This window comes from Engystomops pustulosus, chromosome 10 (assembly GCF_040894005.1).
Source record: "Engystomops pustulosus chromosome 10, aEngPut4.maternal, whole genome shotgun sequence".
Classification (NCBI taxonomy): domain Eukaryota; kingdom Metazoa; phylum Chordata; class Amphibia; order Anura; family Leptodactylidae; genus Engystomops; species Engystomops pustulosus.
This window is the reverse complement of record NC_092420.1, coordinates 86,028,325-86,048,018: the sequence shown is the minus strand read 5'-3', so window position 1 is coordinate 86,048,018 and position 19,694 is coordinate 86,028,325. Positions and strand designations below refer to the sequence as shown.

The following is a 19,694-nucleotide window of genomic DNA, read 5'->3' as shown; positions in this document are numbered from 1 at the left end:
GTACTTAAGTTGAATTTGTATGTAATTCGGAACTGTATATTTTATAAATGTAGCTCCAGACAAAAAAAAAATTTGTCCCAGTGACAATTGGATTTTTAAAATTTTTTGCTGTAATGGAACCAAGGATTGTCAATAAAGCTTCATTACAGACACCTTACAGCTGATCATTGCAGCCTAGGACTAAAGTAAAGCATTCAGAGAGCTTCACATGGGGTCACAGTGGCTAGAGCAGTCCACGACTTACAGACAACCCCTAGTTACAAACAAACCTCTGGATGTTGGTAATTTACTGTACTTTAGTCCTAGGATCCAATGATCAGCTGTAACAGTTATCACTGGTGTCTGCAGTTAAGCCTCATTGTTAATCCTGGTTCTTATGAAAATGTAAAATTTTGTAAATTCATTTATCACAGAGACCAAAAATTTTTTTCTGGAGTTACAATTATAAAAAATACTGTTCCAACTTACATACAAATTTAATACAGAATAAATCTACAGAAACTATCTTGTACGTAACCTGAGGACTGCCTGTGCTATGATGGCAAACATGACTCTACACCATAAAGAGGGTCATAAATCACCATATTCCTGTGCAATGTTGGGTCAGTCATGTATCACTGACACAATGGGGCTCATTTACTAAGGGTCCGAATGCGGCACTTTTGTCGGTTTTCCTGAATATTTCCGATTTGCGCTGAATTGCCCCGGGATTTTGGCGCACGCGATCGGATTGTGGCACATCGACACAGGCTTTCACGCAACAGAAATCGGGGAACGCGCCCGTCGGACAACCCGACGGATTCGGAAAAACCCCGGAATTTAAAAAGGGATTTGTGTCGTAAGATCAAGCACTCACATGCACCGGGAAGAAGAAGGTGAACTCCGGCGGACCTCGGCGCAGCAGCGACACCTGCTGGATATCGGGCGCACGATCTTAGTGAATGCTGGCAGACCAGAATCCTCGTCGGACAACGTGCCGCGGGATCACGACTGGACCAGGTAAGTAAATGTGCCCCATTATATTGGAAGACACACTCATGCCGCAACTTTCTTGGTTGCATAAAGCCGCCATCTTGAATTCAAAAATTTACAACTAGCAAGAGTCAACCTTGTGCTGTGTTTTTGTTCCCTATCACGCCAATGGCTTCTTACAGACTCATCTTAAATGAGTTATACAACGAGGTCACATCTGTCAAACCGAAGAAAACTTTTGACAATCTTCTGCCATTTTATGTAACAAATTCTGATCATTTGACTCGTTTTCTTCTGGTAACTAAACCACCTCTCATCATATCAGCTATTTATCACGTGAGAACAGCCATGAGGGTAATCGTTTCCATTTGGTCAAAGTGCTTTCAGCTGGGGTTGTTTTTTTTTTGAAGTCCAACATTTTCCCTTTTTCTTTTATTTTTACAGTGGAAAATATTTGAGAAATAGCTTCCATCATCACCAATTTCTGCAACTTTTTTCTGATTTGCCCCCACTTTGGATGGCAACTCATGTCATCGAGAGTCCAAGCAGCCCACATGTTTGTGTTAGATATCAGATGGAAAAAAATATAAACACATGTAGGCCAAGCAAAGCACCGAGAACGTACAGGCCGAGAGCTGAAATCACAAATGGTACAAAGTGAAATGATAAAAAAGTCCAAAAATAACTCAATGATCACTTCTATGGAAAGAGTGATGTTATTTATACCAGAATGGAAAAGCAAGGCAAAATTCCCTTGTCTGATCTCCAAGCTGTGTCCTTCTCCTCCACTCCTTCCCCTCCAAGGACATGGGTCACTTACTTCAACTCTCAATAAAGAAGTCCTACCAGGAGATCAACTGAGTGGTTGGTTTTATATGAGGGAAGGGCCTTAAAGGGGTTTTTACACCAAAGAAGTTAGGCCCTATCCAAAGGCATAGGGCCTAACTTGCTGATCGGTGGGGGTCTCAGTGATGAAACCACCACAGATTACAAGAACGGGCATTCCGACAGGGTCCGAGGTACTTCAGTTGGACCTCCGTCACTCCGAGTGGAGCAGAGGGCATGTCCATTCTGCTTCAGTCATCTCTATGGAGCAGAAGGAGATTGCCGAGCGCCGCGCCGATCAGCAATTTAGGCTCTTCTTTGGTGGGAAAACCAAAAGCAATTTTGAATATGCAGTACTGAAGATGGTCTTTGGAATTATCCTTGGAAATCTGTGTAATCATTACCTTTGTGTATGTCTTTAGTAGCAGCAGGACTGTGAAAAACATATTTCCATTTCAGGATTGTAGCTGTACTTGGAGCTTGAACCAATGATGAGGCAGGAGGCGTGTATTAGACTACCTCAAAATCCTATGGGAACTGAATTTTTAATTCAGTAAAGAAAAGAGATAGATTGAAAATAAATTTAGGGAATCATCTCCTACATACCATTTTCAAACTCAAGATTAGTCAGTTTAGTACCTGTGTCCCATTTCAACATAGTGATTAATGAGGCTAAAGTAGATCAATTATGATAATTGCCTGATAAGACGCAACCCTTAAAGGGGTTGTCCAGTCAGATCAAGTTATCCCTTATTGATTTTAGGCTAAAATGGACACTCATTGGGGCAGATTTACTTACCCGGTCCAGTCGCGATGCCGCGGTTCATTGTCCGACGACGATTCGGGTCTGCTGGGTTTCACTAAGGTCGTGCGCCCGATATCCAGCAGGTGTCGGTGCTGTGCCGAGGTCCGCCGGAGTTCACCTTCTTGTTCCCGGTGCATGTAAGTGCTGATCTTGCAACACAAATCGTTTTTTAAATTCCGCGTTTTTTTCGAATCTGTCGGGTTGTCCGACGGCCACGCCCCCCGATTTCTGTTGTGTGAAAGCCGATGCACCACAATCCGATAGCGGGCACCAAAATCCCAGTGCAAAACGGAGATATTCGGGAAACCCGACGAAAGTGTGGCATTCGGACCCTTAGTAAATGAGCCCCATTCTTTCGATACATTCAGTTCCCTCTAATGGGTCTCCCATCAAACTTCAAGTTATCTCCTATACAGTGGATAGAGGAAAACTTGCTGTGACTGGACAGGCTTTTTGAGTAAGAACTAAATATATATATAAATTGAGTAATATCAAGACTTCATGTTCCTTGTCAGCCGCACTTCCGAATAATATAAACTGCAAAACCATTGCATTTCCTTGGGGGGATCACAGGAAGAAACCTCTTCTCCTTAAACGGAAGACACACAGCAATTAGATGTGCGATTCGTTTTCTTGTGTTGCGCCATGGCAGCTGTGTGTTGACAGGTCTGGTCGTCTCTCTCTTGGCCTGTCTGGTGCAGTATAAATAATGTCTGCTTGTGTTTCTCGACTTTAGCTATTCCTGTCCTCCAGATGATCAGCACCAAGGAGTTGTCCTTAATTTACCCCCTTTTCATAGGGTGACACCGCCCCGTGTTTGTTTGTATGGCCCGTCACTAGGTTTTTCTTGGTCCAAAATTGTTTGTCCAGAGTAAGCAATTAGTACCGTCACATAGACAGGAGTGGGTTTGTTATGGTTGAGCCAGAATTTACAGCGTTTTCCTTTTTTTCAATCTTTTCTTCAAAAATTGAACGCATACAGAATTTTGGCTGAGGTATTTAGGTATCCTACAGGAGTGAAACCTCAGTGCAAAATCAAAATGAAGAGGCACTACTCTCCTGACCACCAACTGTGATTCGTACACCTTCCATTTGCTTCCATTTCTTTACTATCCAGTATAAGTAGCTCCGTGGGGGTGGGGTTTGTATTTTGAAGTTTTAATTACTCCTCTTAGTAAACTTAGGAATCAAAAGAAAATAATCTCTGTTTACCCAATACTAACCCCAATCTTTGGAACCTCGTTTTCCTACAGAACCTTTCACCATCTCCACTAACTGTAACTCTTTGCACCTTTTAACCGATGCCGTTCCCTTGGGTCTGGTGCAGTTTTTTTTAAATTCTTTTTCTTTAGCCCCCCACACTATGTATTGCTAATGAGATTGTCCACTGTCAGGTGGACCATCCGATGACCGCCAACTTGACAGTGTAGAGCCTAGTAAGCACTGGGTGTGCCAAAACTAAGGCATCGATTTCTTGGGAATAATCAGAGCTAACGATTCCTTTAAAATGGTGTTACCATTTGGGGTTCAGGAACCTAAACTGAACTTTTAGGTTCATCAGAACTTGGTGAATATGAATAGGGCCACTATCTTCAGTTGATGGAGCTGATAATTTGCTTAAAGTCTTATAATAACCTCAATATAGGAGGATGATACAATCTCATAGCAAGTAATTCATTATTTCCTTAGAGAATCTCTTGTTTTTCATGATATTTCCACATTATTCATTGAATGTGTTTAGAAGCGCATTCTCCTAAGGGACTATAATGAAATAGTTCCTTGTATGATCTGGATATTGTTGACAAAATCCCTCGGCACAATCTCCTTGTAAATGCATTGCTCTAGGATGTTTGAGGAATGTTGAGGTTTGTTATAGAGAAGACACTTTGCTCGTAATCTTGTTTTGAATCCTACCCAAGACCACCCATGCAATTTGTCTTAGCAAATCAGGCTTGCCTTCAGCTACGTCCTATGAATTGCCAATGTTTGGCGTGTAATAATGTCCAGGACTCTCATTAGGATGACATCGTTCTGATCCTGGAGGACTGGCGGAAACACAATTACTTCTCTTATCCAGGACGGAGAGAGACATCTTTAAGTGATTACACATGGATTTGGGAGTGTTAAGGATCCTTTAATAAAAGGGATGATGTATCAATATGTGGCTGACAGACTTTTAAACGGGGTGTAAAATTGTTAAATTGCAGCTTCACCTTCTGATGTTCTCACTTCTTTTCAACCTCAATAACATTTTTTAATTAGTTTATAGATGGACAAAATCTACAGACAATGTAGGATAAATTACTATACCGAATCTGCTGCAATGGAGAGGGTCTTTATTGAATTTAGAAAATATCTAGAAGGTTGAGTCAGGGGAGGTAAAAAAGAATGAGAGAGTATTGACACTCTCGTTCACCAGTTGTTGTAGAACCTCTAGTTTCTGTGCAAAGTTGTGAGCCTACGAGTGCCAAGCTTGGACTTTGAGGTCCCAAGTTCATGGACCATGGGCGGTCACATCCTCTGTTGTGCCCAGATCCAAGGATCCACTAGCGGTTCCATGATCCCCCAGAACTTTCTGGCATGTGTAGTCCTGAATACCAGAACTAATTGGACAACACAGGAACCCAGGATTGAGAGCAGAATAAGTATTCTTTCTATTTTTTGCTAACTTGCCTGGCTACCAGGAGCATGAGGATAAGTGATCATCAACCTGTTATGCAGGAAAGTGACAGGATCACAATGGGGCACATTTACTTATCCTGTCCCATGGAGTTCATGAAAGTGCGTTGTCCGACAATCATGCAGTGTGCCGCGATTCACTAAGATCCTGCGCCCGATATCCTGCATGTGTCGCTTCCCCGCTCAGGTCCGACGGAGTTCACCTTCTTCTTCCTGGTGCAGGTAAGTGCATTGTTTTGCGACACAATTTGAAAGTTAAATCCCGCACTCAGTCCGAATCAGTCGGATCGTCCGACGACCTGCCCCCTGATTTCTGTCGCATGAAAGTGAGCACAGCCGCGCCACAATCTCATCGCGGGCGACACAATCCCCAGTTAAATACCTGTCCCTGCGGCGCAAATCCCGAAAACGTTGGAAAAAAAAACTATGAAAGTGCGATCCTTAGTAAATGAGCCCCAATATCTTCTGGGGCATCTGTGAGAGATTCTACATTATACAGAAATATAACTTGAATTCCACATTCAAATGACTAGTAAGGAGTCACAGAGGAAGAGGAGAGTCATTAATATCTAATAGGACAAGTACATCCTCATAAAATACCTTAAGCAGCTGCCACCCAGACTCTATGGGGCGTGAATTAAGCTAGGACTTCCACTCCCATGAGTCCTTACTGCTCCTTAGAATATAGGTGGTCATTTATCTTATTTCCCCCTTCTATGAGTTCTTTTTGCGCCTGTTGTGAGTCTATTTTTTGTCAAATGATTTTTTTTTTGTTTTATTAGGTGCAAATGTTATAAAAGGCGCACAAATCATCCCATTGCCTTTCCTAAGCATGGTCAGGACTGGCGTGTTATTGTGCAATAATTTGTGCTTATATAGGCGCAATAGTATAATAAATCGGGAGCAGACATATGTAAAGAGGCGCAATGTAGGGCGCAAAAACAATTAGGGCACAAAAACACAGTGAATTGAGGCGTAACATTCCAAAAAACCCCGCAAATTAGGGGCAAAACAGCCATTACACAGCAAAAAGGTGCAAAAACACCTATGGAAAGGAAAAGATAAATGACCCCCAATGTGTTCAAATATCTTCTTTTTCTTAAGTTGTCCTTACTGAACATAGAAGGACATCAATGTGATCCTGAATATACGGTTAGTGGTGGTTTATGGTCAAAATTCATGATACAGTCCCTTAAAGTGGTGGTACATGAAGGGTGGAATCGAAGCCCCCCCCCCCCCCCCCCCCCGCAAAAAAAAAAAAAAAAAATCTGCTCACATCAGTTTTCATTAATAGTAATAATTTATATCATACATATGATACATATACTTAATCCTGTAACACGTCCTGCAGAGTTAACTTGCCGTCTACTGGTTATACGAGGAGATGAGTGTCATGGGGCAGAAAGATTTAAGCACAGACATTAAGATGATTTACATATTATAAGGTGCGAGAAACCATTTTTATTATGTCTTTATTAGAAGTAACGCAACCTTAAATCTTTTCTACGGAAAACCCAAACTGAAGCCTTCTGCCAGGAACGAAACGCAGAGCCTAGAATGGGCAGTAAATTCCGCCTAAATCAGGCAGACATACAAAATAAACAGAGGATAAAACAGGAACATGGATGTGAATGCAAAGAATAAAAATACACAGTCCTGTAACGCTTCCCACTTCCAGCGGTAAATTCCAGCATTCCTGGCGCCCGCCTCTATATGTGTCACTTTAATGCCATCCTGTCCAATTTCAGAACCTATCTCCGAAGAGGGACACAAATAATGGGAGGTGCTGTCGGATTTAGCTTAGGATTTATGCCAGCGATTGGCTGCTCGTAGTGAGAATAATAATTTAAAATTGTCGTCGGTTTTGTACAAGCCCCAGGACTCCCTTTTATTTCAGATACGAAAGGGGAAGTCTGATACCCCAGTAAGAAATGGGTGAGGAGCTAATCTTTAAGGCAATGGGGGTCATTTACTAAGGGCCCGAATCGTGTTTTTGTGACGTGTTATCCGAATATTTCCCTGAATTGTCCCGGGATTTTGGCGCACGCGATCGGATTGTAGCACATCGGCGCCGGCATGCACGCGACGGAAATCGGGGCCGTGACCATAAGAAAACTCGATGGATTCGGAAAACCTGCCGCATTTAAAAAAAAAAAGTGTCGCTTGACACACACTTACCTGCACCCGGCCTGGCTTGGTGAACTTCAGTGCACTCTGACAAACTTCAACGCAGCAGCGTTGTCCTGGTGGACATCGGGTGTACTACCTTAGTGAATCGCCGGAAGACCCCAATCCTCCGCAGAGAACGCCTCGCTTGATTGCGAATGAACCAGGTAAGTAAATCTTCCCCAATGTTTTAACTTGGCGCCATCTTAAAAGTCGTCATATTGAGAGATGAGCAGACCCAATGGTTGGGTTGAAGTTCAGCATTCAGGTTCAGCCGCCTGACACAGACATATTCCCGGATCGGTGGTTGAACAGCCAATCCGGCAAATCTAACAACTAGCCATGGCCTTGACCAGGGGTGTCCTCTTGGCCAATCATAGTCATGGCTAGGGGCATCAATTTACCAGGTCAGGTGGCTGAACCAAACCTTCTCTAATCACATTGGATCGAGGGCAAGTTTTCCTAATTGGAAGGCGGTCATGTATTAAATCAAAGACCAGAATGATCAGGTATGGATTGCAGGATCTCTTGTAGAAATATCTCTTGGTTCTTGTAACAATCAAATTGTTGAGGCACAACCCATTTAAGCAAACCTACCATTACTAGACATGTTTTTACCTTTTTTTACCCAAAGGCGACAATTTCAGACAATGGGGCTTTTTATGGGCAATTTACACCCACCAGTCTACAAATTATTGAGGACCCTTAGATTATTTTCCATCCACATCTATAAAATGGAACACATTTTGAAGAGTAAAACAATGGCCTGCACAATTTATAAGTCCACATTTTACTGCAATTTAGAAATAGCTATTCTATGAATACGAGCGCTATCCAAAAGGACCATTAAACATCCCCTATGGCTACCTCAACTTTCTTTGTGGTAAATATCTGACAACGGTCCAGGAAAATATAATGGCAATGCTACGGGAATGGCGATTGAGCAGATTCTGTAAAATATTAATAGAAAATCTCCCGGTTTATGAAAGGGTAATGTATACCTCAGGATGAAAGAAAACACCTTTCACCAATTACAGACCTGGACATTCTCGAAGCGTTGCGTAGCACTTCTTTAAATAGAGGATGTGCCAAACCAAGTGTGTGGTTCTGGTCCTAGACATGAAGTGTGTGACTCTCCGAGGCTTGCATGCTCCCTATTGTACAATCCTCCGACTGATCATAACTTGGTGTGTGTGGTTTCAAATGGAAAGATGAGAACAAGCAGTAAACCTTTATGGTCCTCTATAGGATGGAGCTGTAGCCTTGCTCCTTCTCATCATAGAGCACCATTCCAATACCATGGCCAAGGTAGAGTGGCATGTAGGCTACCCTAGCATCCAGCATGGATTCCTATTTAGTTTTATGGTAAAAATTATTAAAGTTATCTTCAGTGCAAAAAGACAACCCCCCCAACCCCGCCCCACTGAAGATCCATTGGCTTAGGTAAATCAAAAAATTGGGAAGATTCTATATTCTTGTTGCTCTCCAAAATGACTCCACCTTCAAAAATAGAACTGGACATAGGATGAACAGGAGCAAGATAAAAGATCTGGAGCCCATTAATAAATATCTTCTATAAACTTCTACAGCCAAGAAAGGTAGACAATTTGGCCATTCAGATATATCTGACCTCCCGAAGACTTTAGTGGAGGGGGGTCCCAAATCACTATGGCTACCTCTTCAATATATAGCAAGGACATGAATTCAGAAGTGGAGAGAGAGTCCTCACTATGAATGAGCGTGGTCAATGTTGTCTTTAAAGTGACAGGTTGAACATCTAATGTTTACGAGGGTGTCCCACCTTTCCGACAATGGAAGGTAATAGGGAATGAAATATTGGGCCGTTGGACACTGACATGCCCAAACCATTTTTCTAAAGGAGAAAGAATCCATAGCTAGAAGTGTCTGATAGCTGAGGAGATAATTCATATATATTAAGAGAGATAGCTTTTGGCCAAACATACTAACAATTTAATGCATATGGCCTCTTTAACAACTGGGTTTATAAAAGAGCTTAGCTTGAAGTGCCTGGGCCGCAACCCAAAATCTGTAATAAAAAATCTTAGATGCCATTTATAATACTGGTGACTTTTTATGTTGCAGAGAAGCTTTGGGGCACCCTCAGACTCTGGGAACCTGGTAGCACTTACAAACCCGAGCCCCTGCAGCTACACCCCATGGGTTTGTATATCAGATCAGATGAGACACTTGGCTTCATCATGTGACCTTGGCTTTTCACAAGTTGTTATCTATATTTACTGATGTACCCAATGTCTTTGGATTGTTCTTGAAAGTCTCCACTGTACATAGAAGTATTAAGATATTTGGAAGACCAAAGAGGTTTGTGATCTTCTACAGTAGAAACACATGGGGCACATTTACTAAGGGTCTGAACACCACATTTTTGTCGGGTTTCCTGACTTTTTACCGTTTTTCCCTGAATTGCCCTGGGTTTTTGGGGCACGCGATTGGATTGTGGCGCTTCAGCGCCGGCTTGCACGCGTCACAAATCGGGGGCGTGGATGTCGGACAACCCGACTGATTCGGACAAACTGCGGAATTTAAAAACGAAATTGTGTCGCAAGATCAGAACTCACATGGACTGGGAAGAAGAAGGTGAACTCCAGCGGACGGCAGCGGGGGAAGCGACACATGCAGGAAATTGGATGCACAATCTTAATGAATCGCTGCAGCTCCGAATCCTCGCCGGACAATGCACCTCGGGGATCGCGACGGGACGGGTAAGTAAATGTGCCCCAATGGCTTGATATACTCTTATGCAAGCCTGAAAATCAATGGGTCACTAACTTTCAGAAGTTTTTTGATCCAATATTCTTTTCTAAAAAATATATATTATTTTGGGAGTTGTGTAAAGATTCTGCCATTGCACATAGTCAACGGTTGGCTCTAAGGAGAACGTTAAAACCACAGAACTTACCCAATAATGCAGAGAAACCTACACTATTCAAGTCACATAGAGAGGCACATAGAACTTGTGGACCACCCTGTTTGTAAGAGTTATTTTTCCAGCAAATGTGAGTAAATTGAAGGTTTGGCGAGAAAATTTATACAGAGGACGTTTGGCGGCAAGAATATAAATGGAAGGTAACTGATACCTAGCCCAAAACCCAATACAGTCTAAATCCGGCCATGATAGACTTTCCAGTAAAGAGCGAGACGTGCCCTGTTAACTTTTATATACATTTCTCCACTAATAACCTTTAATTGGTTCCTTGTAAATTTATTGCACAGAACAATATACCATACAAATATACCATTCAAGGTCGTTAGGTGGAATAATTCATTAAAGGGAAAGCTTACCCCATTCATAAGTGTTTATTTCCTCTTCATTACAAAACTGATGTTTCGTAAAATTTATGGATCTGAATTATTCAAAAGAAACTTCTCAAAGTTCTACTAGAAAAATGCTTCTAAATGAGCAACTTGCAATAGAATATTGGAAATAACCGTCTAAATTGTAACATACGGTTAGTATATACTTGGAGAAAGGAAATGGAAAGGAGGAAGAAGTTACCAGTAACAAGAGGGATGAGGAACCTAATGATACCTAGTAGAGGATAGGACATGGAGGACTGGAGTCACAACTGTAGTTACAACCTGTAGTAGGGAAACTACAGGGAAGTTGAGACCACTAAACCACCAACTACAGTTGAGTTTGAGGGACCCAGACACATCTAACTCACCTTTGCCCATTGTTGAAATTCAGAGAAATTCAGGTTGAAACAGTCTGTTGAAATGGATCTACGTGAGGCCACCAGCGGATGTGCAGTGTGCCTGGTGAATCCAAGGGAAAGATGTTCTGCCTTCTGCTCACCAGGCCCCAAGTGGACCCATATTACCGAACCCAAGGCACCTTTCTACCCAGAGTTCTCTGAAGTGCCGGCAGAGGTGATCAAGATACGTTTGGGAGCCTTTGTTGCACAGAGGATCAGGGCACTGTTAGTCAAAGCAGAGTTTGAAGTGCCATATGGTAAATTTGGGCAATGGAGGGCGCACCGGCCCATAACGCACCGAAATTCTCATTTGCATATACATTAAACTGGTGATTTCTTTTCATTTAGATCCTAGATTTTCTTGTGAAAGATATGCCTCGGATGCGGGATACTTCACCTACGAGGCCATATGCTTCATTTATATGTTCCTAACATCATATCTCCGAGTTAAAAATTCATAACTCCATCCGGAGATTGGTTGAAATTCCCCTATATTTCACTCCTCCGGGAATGTTTCTGATTATTTCTGGCATGTCTTTGTTGGCGTTCTATTTTTTTATTTTCTTGTATGAGTAATATATACCCTGACAGTTGCGCTAGTTATGTCTACCCTTTGATGAGTACACATCTGCTACTTGTCGTGCTATTGAGCGCTCACTTGTAGCACTTTATAGCTGAGTGTAATCAATGCGCGTACAATACTATTTATGGCCCCTTTGTTCTCTCGTCTGCCGCCTCGTACATCATATGGATTTTATGCAATAGGCCATTATTATTTACACATCTCTTTATAGAGAAGTGTTACGTGGTGCACTGATTGTAGGTGTTTACTTGTCGGCGACTTTTGGTTAATCTCTATGTAATATGTTAATTAGTTCACATTGTCCGATACCTATTACCTACTACAGTTCATTTCCGTAAACTCCCTATTGCATTAAAGTTGCTATCTAGGTCTGTAAGAGAACTTTTGACTTTACATTCTCTTAGTGGCAACCTGTGTCCCCTTGCTGCAACCTTTCTTGCGTGGAGCAAAGGTGAAGACCAAATGGCCACCTTAGACTCTGGATTGATAGAAAATGTTTTTTTCTTATGAGCTCAGACAGATTTTTTTGGGAAATTGGGCTGTAGAACCTAATTTGCAATTCCATTACAGAGAAGATTTCATCCACATGGCAGTTAGTAGTTAGTTTCAGGTGTACCTTCTAGTTTATCATCTAGGACCACCTCAATAACTTCTTGATTGATTTATCCCACCATCGTAGATCCCTGAAAAAAATGTTTAAGCCTGGGCCAAAAGTGCAAAGTCTTGCACATTTGTGCTACTTAATTGGAGAAACAGAAAGACATCTTTGGTCCACCAAATCTTTGTCCTCAATTTCCACCAAATAAAAGAGATCGATAAATCTTTAAATGCTCTAATAGGGGATTGTAAAAGATTATCAGAAAAACATAAAACTCCTTAAATATGGAAGATGCAAAATACAACCTAATGGAGAAGTGGCAGAAGAACGGAGTAGAAGATTAGCAGATTTTTTTTTATTTTTCAGTTCAGATCTGGTCGAAAACAAAGGACACAAAATATTTTGCTCACCTGACCTTTCTGAGGACATCCATCTTGTCACTTCTTCTGGCATTGAGTGCTAATTACAAATGTAAGATTGAACATTCCTCCTCGCACCTAGCCACCAAGGGCCAGATAAGATAACGTGAAGAGTCTGTGTTTACAATGGGGTCACTATAGCAGATAACCAAACTATCCACCAGCAAATAGCTCTGACAACCATGCCTGCAGATCTGCACAAGGCACCATGGAGCCTGTCACCAACTGTCCCCGAAATACCATGATATCTAAGCAGAGTGCGTCTGTCATGAGGGTGTATGGAAAAGGACACAGAGTATTGGAAATAGGGGGTCTCAAGTTACAACTTGTATCTGAGGCTCCTTTGCCCATATAAAAATATTTTATAGGACCCCCCCACACCCCACTTTTTATAAGCCACCTAATATCAAATAACAAATAAACTCTGGGTCCCACTAGCACTTCATACTGGTTCTGCTTTTAATTCCTATCAGATTAACTTAATTGATGAGAGGTTGTCCATCTAAGACATAAAAAATAAAAAAAAGTGCTACTGTAACGTCCGTGCCTGAATGTCGCTCTATCCGCAGTTGGCGGAATACATGCCGTTTATTTGTGTGTGAACTGTGGCTTAATTCTTGTGTTTGGATTAACTGAGCCACACCCTGCTCCTTGCATTTCTGTCCTGCCCAGCAAGGGTTACTAGCCTGATGGACAGTTCCCCCAGTGTGCTGCTGGAGGCTTGTCCGGGATCGGCCTTATATACCTGCCCATTTCCATCTTACCTGGCTGGTTATTTTGAGTCTTGTCCTATCTGTGTATCTAGTTCAGTTTTAACTGTCTCCGTTTGTCTGCCTGTATCTGTACCTGACCTGTATATAATCTGCTTGAACTTGATCTTGACCTGACCTGTATATAACCCGTTTGATCTTGACCTGACCTGTGTATATCCCACCTGTACCTGTATCTGGATCTGACCTGTGATTATCTGCCTGAAGACCTGTCTATATCTGTTCTTTTGTTCCTGTCTCTGTCTTGTGTCAGTTTCTGTTACCAGTGTGAACACTGACCTATATCTGTATTCCGGTTACCTGTCCGCTCCACCATCCAGCAGCTGCCAGACGAAGTAGGTTTTCCTGCCATCTTGTAGGGTCACTCAGGGACTGTCAGTTAGGTTCCTGATAGTGGGTTCGCCCTTACCAGGGCGGTTTATCTGCTTTAGGCAGGACCTTAGCCCGCAGGGAGGTCGCAGGGTGAGTTCGCCACCACTTACCTAGTCTGTCAGCTAGCGCCAAGCCTTGTTGTGGTTGCGCGTTTGCTGGACGGCTACTCATTTTATAAATTCTCTGTCGTTCCCGTTACAACACCGATAGTCTCTACTTCCTGTTCCTTCTCTACACACAGGAAGTGACCTCCCAGTCTGAGCACAGGTCATCACTACTTTGGTCATATCCTGTGTGTCAAGAGGGAGACCTGGAGAGTGTTGGGATGGGTGCAGTGCTCAATTGTTGGGACTTCACTTCATGTCATAGAAAGGGCAATGGGACCAGTTTACACAAATTTTACTACTGGCCAACTCCTTTAAATCCTCTCGATAAGCTATGTTTATGGTGTTTCTCGGAGTGTTCACATGGCACTACCAAACTCTATAGCCAAGACACACATTTTATGCCTAAATGTTTTTTTTTAAGCTTGACCAGTGAGATGGGTTACCCCTATCAGTTCATTGGGGGTCTAACATTCGAGACCCCACCAATTAGCTGAAACAAGCTGTAATTGGGCACATCCCATAGCACATCCTTAGCATACAGGCAGTATAGTATAAAAGTCTAGTAATTTCCATACATGGTCCAGGCTTCAGTTGACCTGAACATATCTTTCAGCACTTCTCTATATAACTTGCATATATAAAGTGGAAGGTTGTGTATTTATCCTTGGATTCCAGACAAAAAGAAGAAGAAATATTGTATTATTCCTATTACTCCCGGTTAGATCCTCCATTATTCAGGCAGGTTTTTTAGCTCAAGGATAGTAACGTGTCAATGGCTGCAGTAGAAAATGTCTCTTTGTAGATGAAAACACAACCTTGAGCACAAAAAGAATCAAACCATCACATAAAGATCCTATATAATAACACAGAACAATCGCTCTGATTTCTTTATACAAAGAGTACCAGCACCATAAGAACGGTTATAATGCTTGGATCGGGGGCCTGAACCTTATTATTTCACTACATAATTCTAGGTAAAGCCTCTTCTTAAAGGGATTATCTAGATTTTTTTTTTTTAAATGTGGTTTTATACAGATAAGGTGAAAAGATTAAAAAAAGAAGCTACATTGTTCAGGTCTCCATAGCTTTAGCTTGTGGGAGTCATACAGGGAATGATGAGTGATAATACAATACATTGGTGGTACATAAGCAATGGATAAAAGAAGCATAAATGAAACATTTTAACTATAGATAGTAGATGGTGTGTGCTGCAGGCAGCTTAGAGCCCCTTCAAAGGAGGTGTCTAGGATCCCTCCTGATCTGGATAAACATGCACACTCGGCACAGTATCCATGTGTTCTTTATGGGTGTAAGGGGAAATTAGACCCATCACTTTGGGAAAGGTCCTGGAATCCAACCCTCAGCACTTGTTATAGTGGACCAAGCTTGAATATATTCTGTCTACTTATATCTGGTATCTTCTGACCTCTTGGGTTCTCTTTCTGGTATTCCCTATTGTGTATCAATTTAGTACTTCGTTGTCCTCTTGTTTTTTGACTCTGCTCTTGAGACAGCATATTTGTTTGTTAGGTCTTTGTCTGTTATTATCACTTAGGGTTAAGCAGGAACTGTCGCCCACTGACAGGCCACCACTTAGGGTGGTTTGGAGTAAGTAGGTAGGGATCATCTGGTGGGTTAAGTTTTAGGACCCACTGTCTGTGCCCATTACTGGATGTCTATAGCATAAGATACAAGCGATCCAAAGTCTGGGAAGACAATGTTACTTTGTAATGAGAGAGATAACAGTGAAGTGAAAAATTATAAAATACAAAGAGTTAGCCCCAAAAATAAGAGGCCCCAAAGCCATTTGTCCCAAATCTGCATACTAAGCTAGAACATCACATAAATGATAATTAGGAAGTAGCTGAACTCTCTCTGCCACGTGCTCCCTACCTGTACTAATATTGTGACTGTTATCTTTTTATTTTTTTAATTATCCAATATTTCACCTACTTTTTACTCCTCCGAGTAATTTTGAGTAACCTTCATTTTCTCTTTTTGCAGTACTACCGCATTTCCTTTGAATACTAAAAACATCAATGAAGAGGAGACGGCGGATTCCCTCTTGTGGCTCGCCAACCAAGACGACCAGTCCGATGTGTACGTGGAGCTAATGAACGTGCAGAGCAGCGTGGCATCCAGGCGTGGCCTGGCTCTATCCATCCTCCTGCCCCTTCTGATAACTGTATATATGAGCACAGTGATGAGAACTACATCCTGACAGGACTAGTCACTACAACCCTCAGTGGATGAACCTTTTCTGGACTCAGTCTCCAGATGAACTTTCAGTGAGAAGAAGAGAAGAATCAAAACATAATCAATGCAATTACATGAAAAAATAGGAGTATTTTTGGGAGTAGAAGCAAAAAGTTTTGTGTCCATATGCTTTCTTATACCAGACTTGCGCCAAAACACAATGGGGAGCTTAGATTTTGGGGTCTGGAGCCATGGAAGTGTACAACCACCCATTGAAGGGAGCGTGGCGCAAAGCTCCTGGGCCCCTAATGTAAGATAAGTAGCAGGGCCCCTGTGATTTTAGCTGTTGGATAACTGGGACTCCGACTGACCGCTCCATCTGTAGTGACACGCCCCTAACTGGTAGCGCTCAGTTGTCAATTTACGGTATTCTGAAAATTCTAGAATTAATATAATAGAAATATCAATTTTAAGTTAAAAAAAATCAAAAATAGTTGGAGGCAACAAGTCTTCTAGAAACTGGAGTAAAGTTTTCCAACAAACTATCTCAGATACTTCATACCATAAATATCCAACTTGATAGACAAGCTGGGTATAAGGATGGTGGAGAGTCCCGACATATTTGTCTCATTTTATACACATAAGAATAATGTGTACCCTACCGTTTCTTGTAGATTTGGAAACCAGAGGTCAGTGATGAGCAAAGAAGAGAACATTTCCCTATGGACAAAAGTATTAAAAAATGTTGTGTTAGAACAAAAAGAAAAGCTTTGGATGTTTGAATAGTAGCGTTGATTTTGTAATTGCACAATTTGTGAAATTTGCTCCATTCATAGATGCCCTATGACCCATCACAACACCATGAGAAGCATCAAAACCGTAACCTGTGCCCCTTTTATCTCTGGACTCTGGTCAAAACCAAAAGTGATTGAAATCAAAAATCTTTCTTTATAGTTACCCCTGATTTGTTGGTCATGTACCTTGTATGAAGTCATTCTATATTTATGTAACCCTGACATCATTGACATATTACTGTATGACCTGGAAAGTTTTAGGACCTAATGTGAAGCCACTGGAATGCCAATTCCTGGTTCAAAAATACAAAAATAAGTATATGAGTCAGTCCCGCCCCTGAGGAGCCTCCAAAATCAGAGGCCATGTCCCACCCCTGGGGTACGTCCAAAATCATGGCAAGTATGGCAAGAATGAGACCATTCTTGGAGATCCATTTTGATTTGGTTGTGGACCCTCTTCCTGGTAATCCAACAATAATCTTTATAAATACAATTAATTTATATATATATATATATATATATATATATATATATATATATATATATAAACATACTGGGGCAAATTTACTTACCCGGTCCTGTCGCGATCCCTGACTCCGATGGTCCGACAATGATGAAGTCCGGCGCGATTCATGAAGCTCATGCGCCCGAGTTCCTGCATCCGTCACTTCCCCGCCGAGGTCCGCCGGAGTTCACCTTCTTCTTCCCGGTGTTTGTAAGTGCGTGTCTTGGGACACAATTGTAAATGTTAAATCCTGCGCGTAGTCCGAATCCGTCGGGTTGTCCTACGGCCCGCCCCCAAGCCGGCACCGATGTGACAAAATCCTATCGCGTGCGACACAATCCCCGGCGCGATGCAACGCAAAGCGGGAATCGCCGGGAAGCCCGACGAAAATGCGCTTCGCGGACCCTTAGTAAATGAGCCCCAATATTGGCGTTTGGGCTCATCACCCCTCCATAACACTCGATCCCAGATAATAACCCTTTAAATGCTGCCGATGATGTGGCAGTATGTGTGCACCGCCAATTTTTCCCTAGTACCGACGCTCCTCAATTACTTTTCTGGTGGCATTTAAGTTCAAAGTTTGGCCAAAATTGCGAAAACCCAAACCCAAATGGGTCAGTTAAGTGGGGCATTTTAGGGTATTATAATTTCTGTTTTTGGCCCAATCCATAATTAAAAAATTTAAATTACATTTTATTAAAAAAATACATTTTTATAAACATACATTTTAAAAAAAAAAAATTCTATATCAAAGTTAAGTAATTTTTAGTATTTTTTAATTCCACAAAAAAACAAATAAATGAAAAAAAAATCCAACAGTCCCAGCTACCCGTATAAATAGAGCGTAAAGGTAAAAGCCTATGATACAATGTACAGAATCATATAGTATTATATTATTGTTATTTTTTCAGGCCTCCATCAGTACTGGAAGGGTAAAGTTGTCACAATGCAATCACATATATTGTCTTAACATCTTCTTTTTTAGAAGGATCTTTTATTTCCCATAGTGCTATGGGGCTATGTAAATTTTTTTTTGTTGTGTTCATACGAAAAATGTATTTATTCTTGTTTTTTTTTGTTGTATTTTTTTTTTTGCCATGTACAATAACATTCTAAAGTAGTGCCTTAAAATACCTAAATTAATATTTTATATGACTTTATTGCACAAGTTTATCAAAAAACGTAAACACATCCAAAATTAATGTTGTTTTATACAAAGACCTAAAAATATCTATGTGGATAAAATAAAATAAAAAAATCTATATCTGAGCAATGTGTGTGTTGTAGCTTGTACATTCAACAGATACAAAAAAGGAGCAAATATAGAGGTACTATAGGCGTACCAATACATGATTTCTTTAACATGGCATCTTTAGCATTGATTCTCTTCAGCCTCTAAAAGTGACTCTTCTCCACTCATTTGCATATCACTTTTGAGATTTTTTTCAGATGAACATTGTGAGATTTAACATAAATGAGGCAATGCTAGAAAGGACATGTCATCCCCTATATGAGGGGGGGTCACAAGTTTAATGGGGTAAAATCTGCTTTAGTACACTAGGGGTATGGAAACAATACATGAATCAGTCTACAAATATATTTGCTGGTCTTTTTTGCAATAAACACTCCCTAAAGGATTAACTAGCTGCTCCAGTTTTATATCTGTGATGACACCCACTCACCACTCATGAGGCGACTTGAGACAATCACCTCGAGCGGCGCCCCCTGCTGGATAACAGGGGGCGGCATATTGCAGGCAGTATTGCCAATGTCAGTTTCATCTCGTATGTTCCACAATTCGCTGCAATGATGCAGTAAAATCTGTGCAGTAATCTCTGCAGGACCTGGAATTACATCATTCAGGTCCTTCTACCTACAGGATATAGGGTAAAGGACCTGCAACAATGTCATTATCACATGACCCACAAGGAAATGCAGTGTACAGGTGGCAACCTGTAGAAGTAAGGCTACTGATTGTGAGGTGAGGGGGGAAAGGAGACACAGTAAACGAATGAGGGTGAGGGGAGCATGAGGTTGGGGGCCTCACTGAAAAGAGGGGGAGAACATGAGGGGAGGTCAATGTATGAAGTGGGGAGAAAATGAGGGGAGGTCAGGTCCGCCGGAGTTCACCTTCTTCTTCCTGGTGCATGTAAGTGCATTGTCTTGTGA

General features: G+C 41.6%; 1 protein-coding gene across 1 annotated transcript in view; it reads left to right on the top strand.

Annotated features, from left to right (window-relative positions):
* The window catches only part of TRABD2B (TraB domain containing 2B), a 222,931-nt gene extending 204,174 nt beyond the window's left edge, over window positions 1–18,757 (top strand). The window contains exon 7 of the mRNA XM_072127052.1: window positions 16,035–18,757. Within this exon, the coding sequence (XP_071983153.1) occupies window positions 16,035–16,251 (217 nt within the window). The 3' untranslated portion in view covers window positions 16,252–18,757. The remainder of the gene's footprint in view (window positions 1–16,034) is intronic.
* Window positions 18,758–19,694: the final 937 nt, after the last annotated feature.